The 21946-nt window shown below is 39.0% G+C and overlaps 2 protein-coding genes across 16 annotated transcripts in view; both read left to right on the top strand.

Moving 5' to 3' along the window:
* SENP7 (SUMO specific peptidase 7) overlaps nucleotides 1-3154 on the top strand; it is a 42241-nt gene extending 39087 nt beyond the window's left edge. For all 15 annotated transcript variants that reach the window (XM_088156225.1, XM_088156249.1, XM_088156216.1 and 12 more), the window contains one exon: nucleotides 996-3154. In XM_088156225.1, the coding sequence (XP_088012351.1) occupies nucleotides 996-1133 (138 nt within the window). In that variant the 3' untranslated portion in view covers nucleotides 1134-3154. The remainder of the gene's footprint in view (nucleotides 1-995) is intronic.
* Nucleotides 3155-7429: 4275 nt separating this feature from the next.
* Nucleotides 7430-21946, top strand: part of IMPG2 (interphotoreceptor matrix proteoglycan 2) — a 52577-nt gene continuing 38060 nt past the window's right edge. The window contains exons 1-3 of the mRNA XM_088160669.1: nucleotides 7430-7460; nucleotides 8806-9066; nucleotides 19487-19653. Of these exons, the coding sequence (XP_088016795.1) occupies nucleotides 7430-7460; nucleotides 8806-9066; nucleotides 19487-19653 (459 nt within the window). The remainder of the gene's footprint in view (nucleotides 7461-8805; nucleotides 9067-19486; nucleotides 19654-21946) is intronic.

The raw sequence follows: 21946 nt of genomic DNA, 5'->3' as shown, positions 1-21946 counted from the left end.
CCCAATGAGGAGAGGTGCTCTGCTGGAAGCCAGGAAGGTCTGGTTGGGGATATAAAACTCCAGTGTTTTCAATCCCCAGCCATTCTGTGGTTCTGTAATAGATGGGTTCAGCTCTTGTGTAGGTGGAAAATGAAATTATTTACCAAAGCTTTTGAGCTGCCCATTCTCTAATGGGGGGGACTTGTTCTTCTTGAACAAGCAAGGCTTGGGACAAGGTGGCTGTAACTTGTCCTAAACATGCCAGGACTCATAGACTGCAAATCATGATGTGTTCTTTACTGTTTCAATTTATCATATATTACGTTATTAAACAGAAGGAGAAGGTGAAATGTAAACATGGCAAAAGAGTGAAGAGGGAAAGAAGGAAAAAAAATTGATTTTGGCAAATCAGATGTGGTGTTGTGGTCTTAACTGCCAAATCTGCCAACACCTCTCAGCTATTTCATTTTGCTATCCTCTTTTGTTCCAAATTCTCCCCTTCTCATGTCCTGCTAAAACTGTTACCAGTATTCTTACTTTTTGTTGTCTTGTATCAGAAGACCTGTTCACGATAGAAAAAACACATGCTTGAGACAAAATCTCAGTGTGCTCAACCACTGTACTGATTCTTTGCTATAGTGTGACTGTAATTATGTATTTTGTGACTAAAATGCATCTGTCCCTTGTTAGATATCAGAAGTATGGCTACTTTGTCAAAATGCCTGAGATCTGCCTTTAATATGTGTTAATACTGATGTATCTTTAAGAGAAGTGATGATAACCTGTTTGGTGTTCACCACGAGTACCTTTTGGTAAGGGCACATATAATGTGATTATGATGAAGGAACTGCAACTTGATGATGAAGGAACTGGAAATTTGATTTTGAAGGCTGTCAGTCTTGTATGGAAGCTTGTTTGTGCCTCGTTGATCTCAGCAGCAGTGGAAAGGCTTGAAATTCTTTCTGAAGGTTGTGTTAGGAAATCCATTCCATAAATATCCCTTTCTCTCTTACCAGAATCCCATAGTTAATTTTGAACAACCACTACATCTGGAGAATTGGTTCCCTCGTCAGCTGATCAGAAACAAAAGAGAAGAAATTCGAGACCTCATCTTGCAACTGCACTTCCAACAGCAGAGTGGCAGCAGCAGCTAATAAATCTCGTAAGGCAGTCCTGGCAAAGGACACTGATGTATGAAATAACTGGAACTCTGCTTAGTGGAATTTGGTCTCTCCCTGCCTTGCAAGGAAGGAAAAAGAAAAGGCACAAGAAGAACTTGTTCAGCATTTATTTATTTAAAGACTTTTTTTTTTCACTGGTGTTGTGTGGTCTTATAATGCTGGAAGGGGGAAAGGAGAAGTTTGTAGATAAGAATGTAAATACGTAAGTTAAAGCTAATGCATGTGGATTGCTAGTTGATTCTTGGAATATGAAAGCTGTCTACAGGTATATGCCTCAAGGATGTAAATATATTTGGTCTTTTGGAGCCTGTTCTTTATAATTCTGTATAAACATGGATGATCATATCGAAGTCAGGCCTGAAGACAGGATCTGGATCCTGTATTGTCTCTTGATTTGCAGCTGATACAGATAGAATGAATACTATGTATTGTTTTACTTTCAGGATTTAATATTGACTCTCTTTAGAGATGTATTTTTTGTTTTGTTTCTGATTATATACAGAAGTCATCTGCATGTGTCAGAAAATTCTGCCAAAATTTGAGCCTGGTGAGTTTTGATGATTTTTAAAAATAATTATTTTCCCACTTCCTGCCATTTTCATAAAAGCGTTTCCACAAGTGCAAGACACTTGTTTGAGAGTGACTTTTGAAATACTACAAAGTTGGGAGTGTATTTTCTTTTTTTTCTTACCAGGTTTTAGAAGCAAACTTGCTCTCAAAGTTCATACCAATACAGTATGCGTAGGCAATAGATTTTTAATGCTATTTACCTGATTTTGGGAAATAATTCCTACAAATCTTAAGGCACCACCTGCGTTAGCAAGGCAAGCAGGCTGTGGCTTAACAGCTTCAAAAGTCTGAGGTGTTTTACTGAAAAATAAGATATGTGATTTACATATAAGACAAACAGGACTTGCACCTTGCTTAGGAGAATTGAGCAAAGATGACTGAATATTGAGTGTTTGAATTCAGATTTGATTTGATAAACTGGCACAAGTTCATCATTGTCTTAATTTGTATTTATGCAGCTTTTCCTTGAACAGTGATACATTTTGATGTGTGCACTTTTTTCTGTACTCACTGCATGATAGAAGGTGTTCTGTTCTAAAAAGATGCTTTGTCCTGTTCCCCACTGTAAGTTTACTTGTCATCTCACCCTTCAGAAGGACTCTGTGTCAGATAACCACCAAAACCACCTGTGTCATAAAATAGTCTGCAAAACCAGAGCACTTAAAGCTGGAAGTACAATAGGGAGTTAAAATAAAAATTAAGGGCAACCCAAAGATGTGAGCATTTTTATGTCACTGCAGAATTCTCAGGGCCTCTTCCCTCAAGACGACAACTCTGAAACCTGGCTTTTGGAAAATCCAGTTATTTCAGGTTCTGTACAGTCATCCAATACCCCTCCACCCCTCCCTTATTATTTCTCAAACCAGGAAGCATTCTTTCTGAGGGAGAGAGACAACTTTAAAGCAACAATTTGCTGAGCACAGTTACTTTCTATATAGCTGTGAGCAGCCTTGTGCAATGACTGTATGTTTTTTGCCTTTGCTTCTAGTTTAATTCTGTAGTTTGTCACAACCCCTTCTTCCCCTGCCTTCCACCATCTTTCCCTCTCATCCCAGAGTTGTGTCTCAGCACCTAAATCACAACACCAGCATTACTTAAAAGAAAATCTGTGTATTTATTGTAAAAAAAAAAAATATAAAATGCAGTAATATGTGCCCTTTCTCTACACCTTTCTTAACTGAGTAATATTTTCAGTGTTCCCTTATGAAAAACAGTTTGGGCTTTTTCTTGTGGTAAAGTTAGGTTTTATCACCAAGCAATTGGTTCTTTTTAGATTGACTGGTTTATAGCTGTTTAAAAGCAAAATAAAATAATTATGCAAGTTTCTAAATTGATTTTATAACATGAAAGGATTGCCTTTTTAGATTTCTTACATATGTGCTATGAGAATGCAAATGCATTTGATATTAAAATTATCTCCAGAAGTTGTTGTGGTTGTTACCATTCTTTTCTCAGCTGCTACAAATAACCCACAAGTTCAGTGTAAGATAGGCCATCTGACTGCTTTTAAGTTGTATACACAGTATGCTAATATTAACCCAAATGTCTCACCCAGTGATTAAGGGTCCATCAGCCACAACCCACCCCACTTCCAGCCATTTGCATTTACCAGGTATGTGGTAAATGCTAGGAAGTGTCTGTGGAAGAAGCTACATTTCAGATATCTTCATGCTTCCTTTTTACTTGCTGGAACTCCCCAAAGTTAACTTTTTAACCAGACTGACTCAGGGACCTTTTTGCATATCTCTTGCATTTCCATTTCCTGTTTAACTGAAATAGTGGAGTGACAGGGTTTGCTTTTCAAAGCAAACAAGTCTGTGTAGGACTCTTTACCCTAAGCTGTGCCATTTTTATTTCAAGGCAATCAGTTGTACCTGAATGTACCTGTCAGTTTCTTTAAAAGAAACTGCTGCATTCTGTCTGTGTGGGACTAGAAAATGGCTTCCATGAAGACATCTGAGTCATGGATATCTGTTTAAGGTACTGCACAACAGAAGACGCAAGGTAGAAGTAACTTATAGATCTAAAAATAGACACTTAGTTTTCATTAAGAACTGGAGGAGTGAATCTGCAATTATGATTTTTGGGTTTCATGTTAATTTTTTGAAGTATGAGGGGACTGCTGTGTTTAGCAATGGAATTTTAGGCATAGATTGATTGCAGTTCATCTGGGCTTTTGTGGTACTTGCCTCCTGGAACTTGACCCTGAGATGAGCTTGCAGTGCTCAGGAAATACTACACCTTAGAAAATAATGAAAACTTCAGAGTCACAGTAATAACACTTTTATCTTGGTTAGGACAGATAAGAAGAGAAGCAGAATATTGCTTCTGGCACCCATCCACGCCAGCCGCCAAAAAAAGAAATGCAAACAAAAAGAAGACAACCGTTTTACAGATTAAAAAGCAGGAATTGTAGCATGAGACTTGAAAAGTCTAAAGAATTGAAAATGTGTTGAATAAAACCAAGAGTAACAGTAATAATTCTGCCCAACCAAACTGAAGTTGGAAATTGAAATTCAAAGAGAAGCACAGACACTGGGATCGTCTTTGAATGTTGAACAAGGTAAGAGATTTCTGGTCAGCAGTTCAGAAAAGGAGAAATGCTGGGACTAGGTTTGCATTATATGGACAGCATTGATAAGTGTGAGATTAATTTGATTGACATCACGTCTTAATTTTTCTGCTCAAAATACTTTATAATACTGTATGACGGAAGAGGTGGCAGTACAGCAGGCTATGGTGGGCTGAATTTGGTCAGCTGGAAGTTTAAACAGCCTCAGAACTTATTTATTCTGGGAGGTGTTCACCAGAGAACTCTTCAGGACCACAAGCAAAAAGTGACAGCGGTGAATACTTGGCCACAGAAACTGAATAAGTGAACAGGTTTTGTCTAACCTAATTATCTCTACTAAACTGATTGGAAATTTTCTTGGTGAATCTTGTCAAATGCCATCAAGTCAGCTTCTGTGTCCAGCCAGGGGAGACAATTTAGATTCTGGGTATCTGTCATGATGTGGCTCTTTATTTAGAGGCATTTTCATTAAAGTATTCCTTTATTTGACATTTTTTTAGTTACAGTGCATTCAGCTTTTTTGACAAACTGCATTTGGAAAACAGGGACATTATTTAGAATGGTATGAATGCTGGAGCACTATTTCAGTGAGCGTTGCTCTGTAGAGAATTGTAATTCACATTTACTATATGAAAATACATATTTCTTCATCAGAAACACAAACTGTCAGAAAACTGTCTTTATTTTTGGAGGTACTGGGGTGACCTTGGTGTGTTGTGTCACTAGAATTACATTTCCCTTTTTTTTCCTCATTCAGCAAGAATGCTTTTCATGAATACTTTTGAACAGATACTTGGCTACTGCAAACGAAGAATTACACATTTTCTGATACGAAGTGTTACTGTAAAGGCTTTTGTCAAATCAAGGAAGGAGTTTTCCCCAATTATTTTGGAAATCTATTGCAAGAGTTGTTTTGCTTATTTAAAGAAACTTTAAATGATTATACTTTCAGATATGCCTTTTCCTATTGTAAATGTAGGAGATTTTCAGCTATTGCAAGTGTACATTTCAGTGCTGAAATCACTTGAATATAAAATTGATAGCAAACTAATAATAATTAATAGCAAACGAATATAATTTAAATGGAATTTACATTTTTAAACTGCTTTTTCTCACGCAAGCTGACATAACCATACCAATAGAAAACAAATTTTGACAGAGATGTTTTTTATACTCTGCACATTCTGAGTGCCTTTGAGTACTTTGTTGATAAAAGAAACAAAAATACTGTAAATCTAAAAAACTCTTCAGGAAAACTTTTAACTGGGTTTCATACTTTTACGAAGTATGTATGTTCTGTAAATAGTCTCTAAGGGATTAGTTGTCACTTTTTCTGGAGGTAAGATAGCTTTTGCCTTTATAACCATGTATAGTGTTTCTAACCTTGATCCAATTGCATTTTTGCAGGATAATGCACGCAAAAACATTCATGACATTGAAAGCATGGGTTTCTGCAGAGGATTAAAAAATAAAGCTGGTCTGTGTTGAATCCATGGTCATAGTAAAGATACCCAAGCTAGCCTCAGAAGTTGCTGTCTCTACCCAGACATGCTGAGTAGGACTTAGAAACAGTTTCTGGGCACCAGTGCAGTGTTGTCTCTGTGCTGTTCCATGCAGAGCTCCAGCACAGTGCTGCCAGCATCATGGGCAGCTTGGCAGAGCCAGACGAGGTCTGCAGTGATGGTTTGATAGATCCAAAATGTCCGATTCTAAGGAAACTAGAGGTGTTCAAGCAGCTCAGTGGTTAAGCTTTAAGTGTAATTTAATAATTTTGGGGTGGAGAGGGGAGAACCAAAGAAAATATGTTGCTATTTTGAAAAATATCAGCTAGAGTCTTAGGTGTCAGAAGACAGAGCGTAAAAACAAAGGTCATTTCATTTGATTCCTGTGAGTGTTGTATGTATAATACTGCTGATAATTCCTGATATGTAAATTGCTGGCAGTTCAGTAGAGCAGCTAGAAGAGAGAAGTGAGCACTGCACTGCCTGAGGAGCTCTGTGTAAAAGCTTTGCAGACAGACACCTGAGAATCCAGCTTTGAAATACTTATACAAAACCACTACCAAAAATAGTCACTTCAGCCAAACCAGCAGTTTGTTCCGATTGATCTGAACACAGTAACCAGGAAATCCTGAGTAACACCATGCAGAAGACAGCCCTGAAGGAGATTTCCTAGTGGTCTGAATGCAGTCTGCCATTGCAGGACAGCTTCCATACACGTTTCCACAGGGAGCTGACCGTGGGTGGGAACTGAGAGTGGTGCTGCTTTTCTGTGCTCTGTCCTTTCTGCAGTTTCCTTAGCTCATCATCTCTTCAGCTATCTGTGCTAACTTCTTGCTGCTGCGCATGCCAGGTGATACCTGAACAGAGATGAAAGGATCATGGCTCTATCTTTGGAGGAACCCCTACTTTTGGGGATAGTGATTTGACAGCACAAGACTTTCTCCTTTAGCACAGACTCGACAGTAGCCCTGTAACCAGAAGAAACTGTCCCACAGAGAGATTGCTTCAGAGTTTACATATACAATGGTATTTAAGGGAGTTATACATTTATATATGTGTTTATATTTGTACAAGCAGAAGACAAAACATATGAGACTTTCTACTGCAGGTTCGTGTGCTCCCCCTGATGTCTTGTGGCCAGCAGGATTTTTAAAAAGAGCAGAAATTGAAAGGTCAATGAAAAAGCGTGGTTAATTAAATGTGAAATGTGTTGTCCTTGTTTGGACTGTCTGTTAATGGTATGACAAGCCTTGGTAAAGAGCTTAGCTGGCCAGATTAAAATTAAAAAATTGTGTCAGTCCATCTGCTTGCTCCAAGGAGTCTGCTTCGATCACCTTTTCTTGTTTCTTCGCTAAAGCAGAATACTGTATTTGAAAAGAACAGAGCCAGGATGTAATGGTTGACTTTTTTTACCTAATGCTTTCTCCAAAGATAACAATATGTGACATCAAGACATTTTCAAGAAGTGCAATGCTCCTGGTTGGTTCAAGGCTACAATAAAGACAACAGCTCTTTTGCTAAAAAGAATTGGGATTTTTTTGCTTTTCTCTATATATATTTTTTTTTTAATTAAACGAATAAGTATGTTTGGCTTCATGTGGAAAATCTTTCTTTGCCTTCCGGGAATGATTAACACAGATCTCCAAATAGTTGCAGGTAATGCAGACATCTTTCTTATGTTCTTGTTTACAACTTTAGCTATGGCAGCATATAGAATTAGAATGCCTCTTTAATTTAATTGTAACAAAGGAGGCTAATACAGAGAAATGTTTGGTCAAATCTGTACTGTGATAGTAGTGTAAATATGGAATATTAAACTGATTTCCAGGTGGTATAACTACACATTTGTTTTGAATGTAAAAATAGCTATAGGAGGCAATTTTTTGCAATTTTGAGATGCTAAATACAGGTAATTTTTTCACTTTCCTTTATTAATTTTCTATTAAATATTAAAAAGTAAGGTTCTATCTTCTGCATATGTGCACTGAACATGTGCCAGTTTGGGCAAAGATTGGGAGTTTGCCTTAGTGGCCTTTTTTGATATTCTTTCTGCCTCTGCTATACCATCTGGTGATCTTCTGCAACAGAGCTGATTACTGATATATGATCAAAATAACCATGCCTTTCATCTTTCAGTCATGAAAGTCAAAGGTCTACTGATTATGAAGTTGCAGAATAAACTCACAATCTGTTGGATGACAAATGCCATAGAGTTATTACTATTTTTTCTCTATTAAATGATTGGTTTTGATTGTTTTTCAGGCATGTTTTCCAGGGAAAAAGTGAAAGAAGTTGAATTAAATAATTTCAGAACAGCTGACTTTAAAGGATAGAAAATTAGACTGTTAGACTGAATCTCAATATACATGTTCTTACCTCAGCTGTTTCCTCAAGTTTCTTCTGAAATGATGTGGAACAACTAATTTAAGAGGGAATTTAACTAATTTAAGAGGGAACACCAAAAAAGAAAACCACAACCAACCAAACAAAAGAAGCAACACCAAAAAGACCCCAACATAAAGCTGATGAACCTTTTATTCCTCTTTTTCCTCCCACCCTAATAGAGACCTATCTCAGTGATGGAAGGTTAACTGTTAATTCAAGCAATTTTATTTTTGCAAGGTATACAAATTGTTGTTGTGGAAAGACAGTATGGAGCAGGATTGTTTCTCAATTATTTATTTTACTTCTGAAAACCCCTGAAAGCTTCTAAATACATTTGTTTGTTCACAAATATAGTCCCATTGGCTTAAGCCTAATGGCAGATGGGAAGCTAAACACAAAGTGTTAGAATTCAAAAGGTTAGATCCTTATGCTATGTTACCATTTGATGGGATTTTGTAAAGAGCTTAAGGTTGTTTATAACATCGCAGTCAGAGACAGGTTTTGTGAACAGAAAAAAGCACAGCAATGCCCTTCAGAGACCACAGAAGTAGCATGAAGATACTAATGATTGCATCATTATCTCACCTGAGAAATTTCTATGGTTTTAATTTCACAGCAGAAGCTTATTCAGCTGCAGGAAGAGGACTGGCTAAAGATGTGTCACCAGCCCCTCAGCTCAGTGACTGGCAGTTGGCAAGCACTTCTCTGCTTCCTGGGTTGAAAAAGCCTAATGGCATCATGGATGCTGAGCAGTTCCACAGGCATTTGCAGTTGCGAAGGAAGCGGTCCATTCTGTTTCCCAGTGGAGTTAAGATCTGCCCTGATGAATCTGTTGAGCAGGCTATTGCCAACCATCTGAAGTACTTCAGGCTCAGAGGTAAGTACATCTCATGGAAAACTTATAAAGAACATTCACTTATTAAAAAATTGTTCAAGCTTTGAAACACAATAAATACCAGGCCATAGGAAATACATTATTACTGGTGAAACTTACTTTTCTGTGATAATCTTGCTTATGAGAGCTGTTCTGAGCTAAAACCCCACAACAATCTGTCTACACTCATATATCATAAGATCTCTTGTTCCCTGAAACCACATTGTTTATTAAAATCTTTTCTCAGAACAACCTGAGTGCTAAGAAAAATAGATGCCATGTACAGAGTAGCTAAATAACAGAGTTTGTTTGGTTTATTTAGTGTTCTTAAAGTGCCAGCAGAATTCATTTAGGGGCCAGTCAGGAAAGTTAAGTCTGAGACACTGGCACTTCAGCCATGTGACTTTTGGCTATGACTTGTTGTACAAAGTACACAATCTATGTGTGTTGGGCTGTAATATAATAGACATGGAGCCTTTCTTTTACAATGTGGAAGTTGATGTGGTTGAGCTTTCTCTGAAGAGCTCCAATATTCCCACTAACATCTTCTTTCACTAAATGCAATATTACAGTAGCGTGCTGTATTTCAAACCCTTCTGTCTCACTGCATTGGAATGGATCATCACAGTCATGCAGCACTTTATGCTCTTGGTGTCTTTGTGTTGTAGCATTCAAACAATTTGTAGTTATCTTAACATGTCTGTACAAAAATTGCAAAATGACAGGCCTGCTGTCAGAGGAGAAGCAAGGGTGTTCTGAGACTCGTGTTTGAGATTTGATTGCCTACAGAGAAACTCTCACTGGTTTACTTAGACAAGTGAAAAACAATGACCAAAACCAGGAGTTGCTTAGTGTTTGCATAAAAGTGAACATAAACAATGTATTTGGAGAACACAGTGGAATTATATGGGGTTTTACAACCTCATTCAAGTATTAATTGTGCCCAGCCTGCAAGGGATGTTGACACTGATGATGATGCTGATGGTTTGACAGTCTTTACCCGTTTCTTATTTCCACCCAAGATGACTCAACCCTCCTTGTTCCAAATGAATCCATACACACCATGGGCTTTAACTGAAGATGTCTCTCAGTTATGTGTACTAGGGGTATATTAGGGCAATATCAACTAAGCAAAGGTGGGAATGGTAATAAAGAAGAAAGAAATCTGTAAATTAGGTTGCAAAAGTATATTTAGGTCTTAATAATCCTAGGCTGAACCAAAAATCCACCTAGTCCATCTGTTTCCTTACTGGATTTAATAGCTTTCACAGTCCACAGCTTTTCTTGAGCAGAGAGTCTGTGATTACCATTAGTGCTTTTTAGTGAAAACTTTTGAAAAAGATCTCTGAAAGTAGAAGAGGTGACTTTAATTAGCAGCAAGTCACACAAGGTCTGGTTCAAGCAATTTGCCATCTTCATTCTGTTAGCATCAGCTGCTGCTCCAGGAGTGTTGGGTGGTGTCTAATGATGTCCTGAATAGGCCCCTGAGGTCATGGGAGTTCATGGGCTGTGTATTGGATTTGTGTGGCAAAATTTTTGGAGCAGAGGATACAAGGGTGGCTTATCTGAGAAGCTGCCAGAAGCCTCCCCTATATCAACAGAGCCAAGGACAACTGGCTCTACTGGTCAGGGCCAATCCCATCAGCAACAGTGGTAGCACCTCTGGGGTAACATATTTGAGAAGGAAAAGGTGGCACAGCAGCAACTGTTGTTGAAAGAGAAGAGTGAAAATATAAGAGAGAAACAGCTTTGCAGTCACCAAAGCCAGTGGAGGAAGAGGAGGTGCTGCAGGTGGCAGAGCAGAGATTCCCCTGCAGCCCGAGGTGCAGACCATGGAGCTGCAAAGATGCACCTGCAGCCCGTGCAGGACCCCACGCCAGAGCAGGTGGATGCTCATAGGAGGCTGGAACCCCATGGGAAGCCCACACTGGAGCAGGCTTTTGGCAGGACCTGTGGACCCACGGAGAGAAGAACCTGCACTGGAGCAGGTTTGCCTGCAGGACTTGGGACCCCATGGGAGTTTGTTCCTGAAGGACTTGCGCACCGTGGAAGAAACCCACTCTGGAGCAGCCTGTTAAGAACTGCAGCCCATGGAAAGGACATTGGAGAAGTTAGCAAAGAACTGTTTCCCATGGAAGAGGTCTCCCACTGGAGCAGGGGAAGAGTGTAAGGAGTCCTACCCCAAAGGAGGAAGCAGTGATGTGGTGATGAGCTGACCACAGCCCCACTCTGCCATCACCCTGCACCACTGCAGGTGAGGAGTTAGAGAAAACCAGGAGTGAAGTTAAGCCTGGGAAGAAGGGAAGGGTGAGAGGAAGGTGTTTCATTACTTGTTTCCATTTCTCATTGTCCTGCTCACATTTAATTGGTAATAAATTCAAGGAATATCCCCAAGTTGAGCCTGTCTTGATAGAATCTGGTGGATCATCTCTCACTGTCCTTATCTTAACCCATGAGTCTTTTGTTACATTTTCTCTCCTTTGTCCAGCTGAAGAGTGGAGTGATAGAGCAGGTTTGGTGGGCACCTGGTGTCTGAATTCTGATTATGCTCATTTTTCAATCTCAGTGTGTATTTTTAGGATCTTCTTAAAATTCTGTATATGTTGAAGTAAGATATTACTTCAATATATACTTTCTCTGGAAAGAATGGTTCTAAAATAGTCTATTCTTTCCTTGGTTTTGCTTTACTGCCAGCAATACCACACCACTGCCTTGGAAGGAAAGGTTGATTGCTATTGTGATGTAAGAGCTTGTTAGAAAATAAGAAAAGGTTTGTATGTGCTGATTATCCAGATTGTTTGTTCTATCTGTGTCTACCTTAGAAAGAAACAGGTGGGAATATAATTATCTGTCTGTAGCTCCTATAGCTTTATTTACTTTTGCTAGCTGGCAAAAGCTTCTCTAAGTGTCAGAGACTGACAGATGAGCATCCCTGTCACAGGCTTTAAAGAAGTGCTTCTGTCATATCACTGTAGGCTTAACAGTGTACAGCTTTTTTTTTTTTTCTGACTACACCACCTGGATTTTTTGAGCCTTAAAAAGAGACAAGATAAAGAATATGATAAGTACATAATAAACCATTAAAAAATCAAAGCACAACGAAATACAGGGATCTGGAGAAAAATCAGTTTGTTCTAAAACAGCACTATAACACTTCAATATATGAAAGTCTAATTAATGGTATGATTATTGGTAGTTGTTTTATTATTGTGGTATTCAGAAGCACCAGCCTGGAATGGGGGAGGGTTATACTTGTTTTTCTACACCTGCAGTCTAGAAGACAAATTTCTAAAGTGCTACTTTATTCCTACAATTAATCACATGCAGAACAGTTTTGCAGCAGCAGATGATGCTATTTTCACTCTTTTGAGATGAATCCTGGGCTATGATTGTCTTTGTACTGCCCTGTCTCTATATCTCTTGTAGCTGTGTATGGAGGTTGCTGCTGTTGGCTGACTTTATATTTCATTTTTTTGCAATATGGGGATGGAAATCAGTCATAGATGTTTACTGACTGGGTACTGTAGGCCTATGGGCTGGGTCTTAGAGTGTTCTTAACTGATGTCCTTTTAAATGATGTAATATTATGGTTGCTGCTGGAAGAGTCGTGTAAGTGTAATGGTGGTTCATTGCTAGACTGTTGTGACAAACACAAAGTGTGTCCAGTGGGCAGCTGGAGATTCTACAAAAAAAATGTTGTGGTAATCTAATAGTGGGATTTCAGACAGTGAGTGGGCTGTACATGTTAATGTCTGGTATGATGTTCTTTACTGCTGACAGGGAAATGGTAGCCTGAGCCATAGATAAATACAATTTAGTATGTGAAAAACAGCCATGCCCCCTCAGACCAAATCTCCTGTGACCAGTCACCTTATGTGCACAACTCAGTGAATCTGTCCGTTCTCTGTTGTGTAAATTGTTGGTAGAGGATTGTAGTAGACTTGCAAGTTGGATTAGCATGTAAAACAGAAACAATATAAGGATTACAAGATAGGTAAAGAGTACAAGCCATGCTATCTCATGCCTCTTAATTGGGCTGATGGATTTTGTCACCATGGCTCAGGCTAATATGCTTCTTTTCCATCTCTCACATGTAATTACTCTGGTGGCTACCTTTCCTAGATTCTCTTTACAATTTTTTCCTACTGTGACTCTCTTAAACTATTTAGTGTATGCTTGTATTTTTTCTTTTTGTGGGCACTGATCTTCTTTTCAAATGAGTTGATCAGATAGTCTCTCTGCCAGAACTGTTCTTGTCAGCTAGAGCTTCAGATAAAGCCAAACATCTAAGGATAGCTTTTAAAGATACTCACCAAATAAGGAAATAGATGATATTGCAGTGGGCCATAGCTGATGAGACACATAGATATTTGTGAACTTTGGAAAGAATTCCTCTTTCTTGGGAATTAAATTCTATGCATGAATGTAATCCCTAGATTGGGCATAGCACTATGCCTGCTCATTCCTCCCTTTGTTTGGTCTCTTCAAATCTCTTTACTGAAGTATTAGAAATAATTATGTTCTTTTCTGCACATGAACATAGTTAAGAGTAAAGTTTCAATTTGATACCAAAATCATAATGTTACAAGTTATTCAGATCTTGCTAATAATGCTGAAGCAAAGAGCCAAAAGTCATGAAAAGTACCTGGAAAAATGCATACATTTAATAAAGAATCTGGCTGAGTGAGCCTTTTTTCCCTTATTCCCCTGCATCCCTGGAACATATTACATGCACCTCATACTCAGCAATAAATTTCTGAAGTTTATTTGTAGAAAGTCTGTCTCCTTCTACATTTGAATTTTTACATACCAGCATATGCTTGTAAGAAACTTGACTTTTTTCCATGGACGTTCATTAGTTTTTACTGAAATATTATTGGTGAGAATAATTTATGTGCTAGAGTTTAGTATGCAAGTGTTCAAATCAAAAATCTTTCATGTGAATTAGCTAATTCATATTCGAATCTGTTCTCAATTTAAACCCCTTGTTTGTTTTCTATATTGTTCAAGGGTTGCTGTGTTACAGGCCATACACAACAGCATTCCAGCAATAGATGAGTGCTTTCTCTGCGTGTGTGTATTAATTTGTTTAGCAAATGCTGACAAAGCCTTTGCAGCAATGACCTCTTAGGAGGTGTCTGTCCCTGTGACTGTAGTCTTTATCAAACTCCTCTGCAATTAAGCTGTTCAGTTGTGCAGAAATTGTTAGAGAAGAGGAGGAGTTGGTCTCATGTTGCCTCAAAATAGAATATTCAGCCTGATTCGGTGCTCCTAGCCACCACAGACGATTCAACTCTTAAGAAGCACTAATGAGATTTAATTGGGATTAAACTCCAGCACTGCCCACTTACACAAATGGCCCTACCCCCTACAGGGTGCTCAGTGCTGTCATGTGATGCCCCTTCTCTTAACCTCAGAAATCCCTGCACACAGACTGAGTGTAATAGGCTAATTGTCTCTCGTTTGAGAGATAAATGCATCCCCAGTTGTACAGCTTGAGCCACGAGGGTGCTGTATCCTACCCAGGCACTGGGGAGTAGCCAGACTGGAGAATTTCAGAGCAAGAGAAAAGTCATCTAATCACATCACAGATCTTAGCTGGAGGTTTTGAAAACAGCGATGATGTCTTTAAGAAAGAAAGCTTCGAATAAACATTTTTTTCACTCATTTCTGCAGATTAGTACGACTGACAAGAGCTTGCATCTGCCTATGAGGAATTTTTTGGGTTGAAACACAATTATCTTAAGCTTTTCAGGATATTGGCTATTAGTTTTGAGTACTACTTTAGCACAGACACTGCACTGGAAGTAGATAAGCTTCCAAGGGCTAGAGTTTTCTGCTTTTGAAGCAGATATGCTGATAGACAGTTCCCATTGGAATTGTCTTATGACATGGCTTTCTGAAGCAGCCTTGGAAACCTGATATGGCCTTTAAAGGTTAAGACATTGCTTACTTCAAGTGCCTGTGACACTTGGCTCAATAGAAGTTTGAACGAGGGAATGGACCAAAAGTGCAGAACTTTGAATTTTTTCCTACCTCCTCTTTCATGTTGAAGATGATTATCTCAGTGATGAGTTAAGTGACTTCTAACTTGTGAAGGTTTTTAGGATGCAGTACATGGAAAATGTAGTATATGCATGCAAAATATACCTTTGAGACAAACTGCAGACCTGTGTGATTTGCATTCTTGGTTTGAATTCTGGTTTATTGTGCCAGTCAGTTATATATAGTCAGCTGGACCTGACCACATCTCTTGTAGCAAGTAGCTTCTTTTCTCATAAGCCTTCATTTTTTTTTTTTAATATTTGAATTCTTCAGAGGAAAATTGCAAGGTAGCTGAAAGATCAATTAACTTAAAAATGTTACTTATTTATTACTACAGTCATGGGATGAAAGAAACTATTTTCCAGGGGAGCTTACCTTCCCACTCACGTGTAGCTTCAAGACTCTTAGGTCACTGCCTTAAAAGATTGATCTGGATTTTATGGTGTTATTAATCAGTATTGTTTGCTGGGGATTAGAGGCCTCATCACAAATCCTGTCTCCTCCAGGGCCTTGTGTCACTAATGCTGTCCCCCATATCTGTGCCCCTGTAGGAGTGAAAGTTTGGTGGAAGATCCAGGCGTGAAGAGCAGCTCTTCACACGTGGCCGGAGGGCTGAGCTGCTCTTCAGGTGGCAGTGGCAGTGCTGCTGGGTCTGCTCAGCAGTTCTTCCTCATGCTGGCAGGACTGCCTGCTTTGTTGTTTTTTAAGAATTTTGTAGCTAGTCTTCAAAAACTAAATTCTGAAAAGATCATAACGCAAAACCTGCTCTGCAGCTTCAATCACAACTCTGAATTATTGGGCTCCTGGCCAATTATTATAAGCTCTCATGCAGCATTTTTTTTCCCCATTCTCTAGCTCCTTTAAACGTTTTCCATTCAAAATGCAGAGTTGCATTTCTAGTTGAAAAGCTCGGTGGTCAACTTTCTGGTCCCCCCAACTCTTATTTTGTTTCATTTTCTGTTTAGGTTTAAAGGAGTTGCTATTTTAAATTTTAGTGAAAAGTTGCTTCATTTATTGTCAGCATATCTAGGTAACAATGTATTTGACACAGACACTGGCAAGTTTCTGGAAGGACAGAAAGGAAAGGCAGTGAATTATTTTAAACAGTAAATTATAGTTATTAGCTGAAGCTTCCGGTTAAATGTTGTTTAACTTTGGTGTTGTGCCTCCAACTTTCGTCCACAGTCTCAGAATTCTTAAAATCTGGTTCATGAAAAACATGTTTTTATTTATAGGAGTTCTCAAGAATCTGAGAAACTTTGAAAAACCTCCCTCGCATACAGACAGATGAAAACAGGGTGGACTCCACCTTTAAGTTAAAAGAAGGTCGATCACACTTATTAGGCAACTTGAATGCACTGTGGGGGTGGTGTCTTTTCAGTTCCCTGGGTGGCCATGTCAAGTCAAGACAGGAATTGGCTCCTTTTTTGACATTCCTGAAGGAGAGGTGAAAGATAGAATTCTGCTTGTGTCTTTCTTTACATGTGTGTGATTTGAACCATACTGAATAAATTGTGTTATTCTCTCGCTGTGCTTAAAATGGCAACTCTCTTCTGACTGGAAAACAATTAAAATATTTATGAGAAACAAAGAGAACAATTTTGTTTCAGTCTTTCTTAGCCAGTCCATGCATTTTCTCTTGCGCACCCTATGGGTAAGCACATCTGAGGATGGTTCTTGTGTTGAGCCCTTACAGCCTGGTTTTGTTATCCTGAAAAGCAATGTCCTGCTTTACAAACTGGCCAGTTGGAATAAGACAATGACAATATGGACTGTGTGTCAACTCTGTGCTTGGAGTTTTTAATCCCTCCCTGTGTGTCAGAACTAACACACTCTTGACTGTGTGGAAGGAAGAGAATACAGAAGGAATTTGCATTATGTTGTCCAATTTTATGCTCACCTCAGTGGAAACAGCTCGATAGGAGAGGCTAGAGAGGACAAAATCTGACTCCTTATCCATATCTCATTTCTTCCTTTTGCAGAATACATGGCTGTGTTGACACTTTAGGTCTAATTAATGGGCCTGGAGCCCACAGATGGCAGGCACAAAGCCTTTGGTACTGGAATTCAGTGGGGTGTCTAATTCCAAATGAAAGGACACACAGAAAATCCTTAATCTATTGGAAGCTGATTGGAACAACTGTTTACATGGGAGCAGTTTGTATTCAGACAAGACACTGTCTCATCACATTTATTTTAAACTTGTTTAAGAGCATTAAGGAAAATTACCTTCAATTACTTGCAACTGGAAAGCCAGTCCTTTGCCTGTTGGTATTTGAAAACTCTAGGATTAGACAGTGTTCCTGCAATGTATTTGCAAGCTATTGCTATGGCTTCGTTTGTTACTGAGAGTCTGTTGAGGACTTATCCCAGCCACAGGGAGTAATCTCATTGCAGGATTGTTGCTCCACAGTGTGGCACCTGGAGTGAAAGGTATATGGGACAAGTACCACCAAAAGAAATGTGAGCAAATGATATTCCTTAGTGTAGGCTTCTGCATTTGAAACTAGACTTCAGTTTTTTCCTGGATGCCTTACTCTTACAAATGGGATGGTAGAGAGAGTATTACAGATGTTATTCTACTTCAGGAAGCTTATTAGTACTCCAGCAGGAACCAGAAATCCCAGAGCAGGATTATGGCTTCATTGCCTGAGGTCTGTGCAGAGGTCAGAAGGAAACGTGGTCTCTGCCTCATAGGGTTTGCAAGTATAACTTGAGTTGGGGATATGAGATGGTACGTGGATCTTTGTCCACTTGGCTATTTGTTTCTGATTAATAGAGATACATACACTGACAGGGAACATGGACAATACCTTATCTATAAAACACACTACTTTGGAAAGTTAACTGCCTAGATGCTGGAGGGGTGCTAGAACAGTAATATGCTACTGACAGTTAATAATGTAGAGTTTGGGGACTTTTATTTTCTCTGGTCATGCATACCAGATGAGTTACAATGCTAATCTCCATGTCATAAACCTGGGAGTATAGCATAGAAATGAGAAATATCTTTGTAGAGTTCCACAACAGAGAAATGGTCTCAACTGCTCTAATAAACTAAAATTCAGGGTGAAGAAAATAATGCATGATGCCATCCACTGTGCCAGAGTCAGCTCAGCTCTAAGGGTGGTGCTGCACAGGAAACAATTCCTTAATGTTGTTATTTGTAAAGCCTTTGCATTTAAGAAAAATGTCCTTCTCTCGGTTGAATTAAAATGTTTCCATATGTGATCTATGTGTTAAATTTTACATATGTACATTTAAACAACTTTGGAATTTGGAAAACAAAGCATCAAGAAGAAATAACAGCAAGGTACTGGATCTGGAAGCCCAGAGCTAATTTTAAAGACTGAAGAAAATTACTTTCTGGAGGTAGATTTAGTCTCCTGTAAGGGCTTGCTTGTGATGTCAGGATTTTTCCAGAATGCAACCCATTCCTCTGCTGAGCTCTCTGTCTAAGTAGTGAAATCAGATTAAGGCCAAAAAGCAGATCTGTCTGCTACTTCTCCAGAGTGGCATTTGGTGTGAATGATTTTGAAAGTTTGCCTTTTAATGTTGCTCTTTTCCAGGCACAAGGAAAATCTATAAAACTTTCTCTCTTTGAGTTATTCTGGGTTGCAGAGTTGCTCTTGCTTGAGCATCATGTGACCAACTGCTCTGACTGGCAAAAAGAGCATGTGCAAGGTTGGGAGGTTAATGTAGGCAGCATAGAATATATTATTAAACCTTAATTCTCAGGTTGACTGTTCAGAGCTGTCCAGTTCTTTTTCAGTCAACATGTTCAGTACAGTTAGAGCTTGACTCATTTCATAGCATGTTCTTTTGTCGTCATCCGGCCTTGTTTTTTGAATTATGAATACAGTTGTAATTTCTGAAAAGTGTTTTAAATTCTGTGTGGAGGTGAGTCCAAAGGAATTGTTACTAACTGAGCTTACTAGACTTTGATCAGTGCCACCATCTTTCTTACAACTTAAGCTCCACCTCTACTTCCTATGACGACATTTGCCATAGTATTTTGGTTTTCTAGGTTTTCTAAAAATTCGAGTCATTGATCAAATGGCAATTTCATTCCATGGACATACTGTTGTTCTCGATGATTGTTAAAAGACAAGTGTTTTCTTATGCTCTTCTTTTTCTTGAATTTTTTTTAATTACTTCAGTTTAAAAAGTCAGGGAGAGAGGTAATATGAGTGTGGAAGATCCACCACATCTTCATTTTGGTCGCTTCAATGCTACATTTCCATATAGATGTCAGGTCACTGTGTTCTATGAGTTCATGTGCTGACAAGCTTATAACATTGGGACAGTAACAGCTTGGCCACTTGTGCCACAGAAGCACTCCTGTTGTACTAACACCAGACCTTTCTTGTGCCTTCAGTGTGCCAGGAAACAGTCTGGGAGGTCTTCAAGACATTCTGGGACAGACTGCCGGAGCGTGAAGAGTATAACACCTGGATGAGGCTGTGTGAAGAAGGCATGATGAGTATCTTTGAAATGGGCACCAACTTCAGTCAGTCTGAGGAGCACCGGAGCCTGATTGTGAAGGTGGGTGCAGCAGCTGCTTGGAGTCTTGTCTTGGGCAAGGGCATTGTGTCCCACTGCAATGTGCAACTTTGGCATATTTGCATTTGGCAGTGATGGACAGAGCCCTTACAACAGACAGGCGTGGGCATTCCAGCTCTGGGATCGGTGGTTCTGAGATCAGTTCCAAAACAAAGTTGTAGGTGATCCAATGCAGGGAAAAGCAACAATGATGAAGAAAATGTTGTCTTCAGTAGATGCACTCCTGACAATTAGATGGTGTCTAGACCCACGACATTAGTCAGGCTGTGGTGCATTTTCCCCTGGGGTGTGTAGGAGCCTCCCTGCTCTGAGCTGCACACTGAGGTGCCTTCAGCCCAAATGACACTTGGAAGCAGCAAGTTCCAAGCTGTAGTTCTAGTGCTACTAAGCCCTGTGGCATAATTGCCTGTTTGATGTTCTAAAGGTCTGTGATGTCTGTGCTGCCTGACTGAAATGAGTGTAGTTATAAATGTAAAATTTTGGTGTCCTATGAAGGCAATAAATAACCTTAGGTAATTCACCAGGGAAAGCTGCAGGTTAAAATCAGTGTACAAGTATAAAACAAGTCAACAAAAAATGCTGATTATCTTGGTATATTTTCTGTTGATTCAAGTTTTTTTAGCTTAAAGAAAATAAAAGAAATATTAAGTCAAACTAAAAAAGCCTGACTCAAATGAAATACAAAGATATAATTTCAGGAGTTTGTGAATTTTAACATAAAGTGCTTAACTTTATATTCATCTAAGATACAGTAGATATCTTAATTTCTCTGGATAAAAGGCTTCTTAAAATGTGTGGTGGCTTATGGATCTTCTTTTAAATTACTTTTGCAAGCTAATGGATGAGTAGTTTTATGAAACTTTTAAGTCTTAAGTGTATAACCCCATAGAAACAGTAGTTTTCAGTCAGTGTGGATGTGCTGATTTTTTTCCCCTTCTGCTTTTTTATTGGATTTTTATGCTAGGAATGTGCACTAAGGAATGTGAATATAGAAACTGTTGTGGATAATGGAGAGAAGTTGTTTTGTTTCCTGAGCCTGCATGTTAGTCTTCCCAAGTGATGCTAGCCAAAGTTTGCTTCTGTGAAGTCTGATGATGCCCTTGCCCTTAGAACTCTTTGCAAAAAGATACAGAGAAATAACATGAATGTGATTTTTTTGTTATGCACACAGCACATGTAACTGTTCTGTATTCAATTTTTGCAGTGAGATGATCTATAGTGGGAGTTTATTAAAAGAAATCAAAACTACTCTTGGAAACAGTATGATGCATCTAACTTCCCACTACTGCTCTCCCTTTTTGGGTATGGCTCTGCAGCATTTCAGTGGAGTCAGATAAGGTGCTCTGGGTTTGATCTTTTCAGGAGGTTTATATTTATTTAGGTTTCCTTTCTCCTGTAGATGGATATATTCCCTTCAGAATTGCCATGTTCTGGAAAACAGTCTGTTCATTCTTCTATTTTCTTTCAGCACAGTTGGTAAAAGATGATGGTTCTTGGGCTGATTTGACAAGTCTGTGATAAGAGGGACCAAATACTGTCACCTCTGCACTCTACAAAATGTCACAAATCGGTCAGGTGACTTTTTTGGAATAAACTGAACTCAATTTGATTTTGAAACAAAGACTGAAGGCAAGAGCACCCTATCCCCCATCAGTCACTGTCAAAATTTCCAATGGTGTATTTCTAAATGCATGGGTCAGAGAGTGAATTTAATTGCTAGCTCTAGTACTCACCTTTCTCATATGTGCTTGCACACAAAATTCCTGTCAATTCTTGTCATTCTTCTTTTTAAAACAGCTGTGAAAATGTTAAGTCTAAACAGATGCAGTGGATACCTCTCTGCTTTTAAGAGCATCCTTCTTCCTGCTAGTTGCTTGCCCCAGTGTAATGTGGTGGTAAGAGCTGGGGCTCAGCCTGTGGGACCAAACACACTTTCTAAAGCCCTGCGTCCTACTCTCTTCATTCCACTCTCACCAGCTAAGAAGACCAAGTTGTATGGTCAAGCCTTTCCACTACTAGTGGAAATTAGTTTCCCTCTCATTACAGAATGTTTCTTCATTTGGTCATGATTAGCTGTTGCTATTTTTTTTTCCCATTCCTTAGGTGTGATCTCTAAAGCACAGAATCCTTGTCACCAAAGGGCTGCTGTTGTTTCACTGCATGCACAGGGCTCTGTGGTGGGCAGGTGGGATACATGTGAATGGGCCACACTGCTGCTTTAAAAGGAAGATTTCCTTCTGCCGTGGTTTTATTGTTTGACCATTAGGGTATTTAA

Source organism: Sturnus vulgaris, chromosome 2 (genome assembly GCF_052056855.1).
Source record: "Sturnus vulgaris isolate bStuVul1 chromosome 2, bStuVul1.hap1, whole genome shotgun sequence".
NCBI classification, from domain to species: Eukaryota; Metazoa; Chordata; class Aves; order Passeriformes; family Sturnidae; genus Sturnus; species Sturnus vulgaris.
The sequence above is the reverse complement of the archived record's forward strand: the minus strand, read 5'-3'. Positions and strand labels throughout refer to the sequence as shown.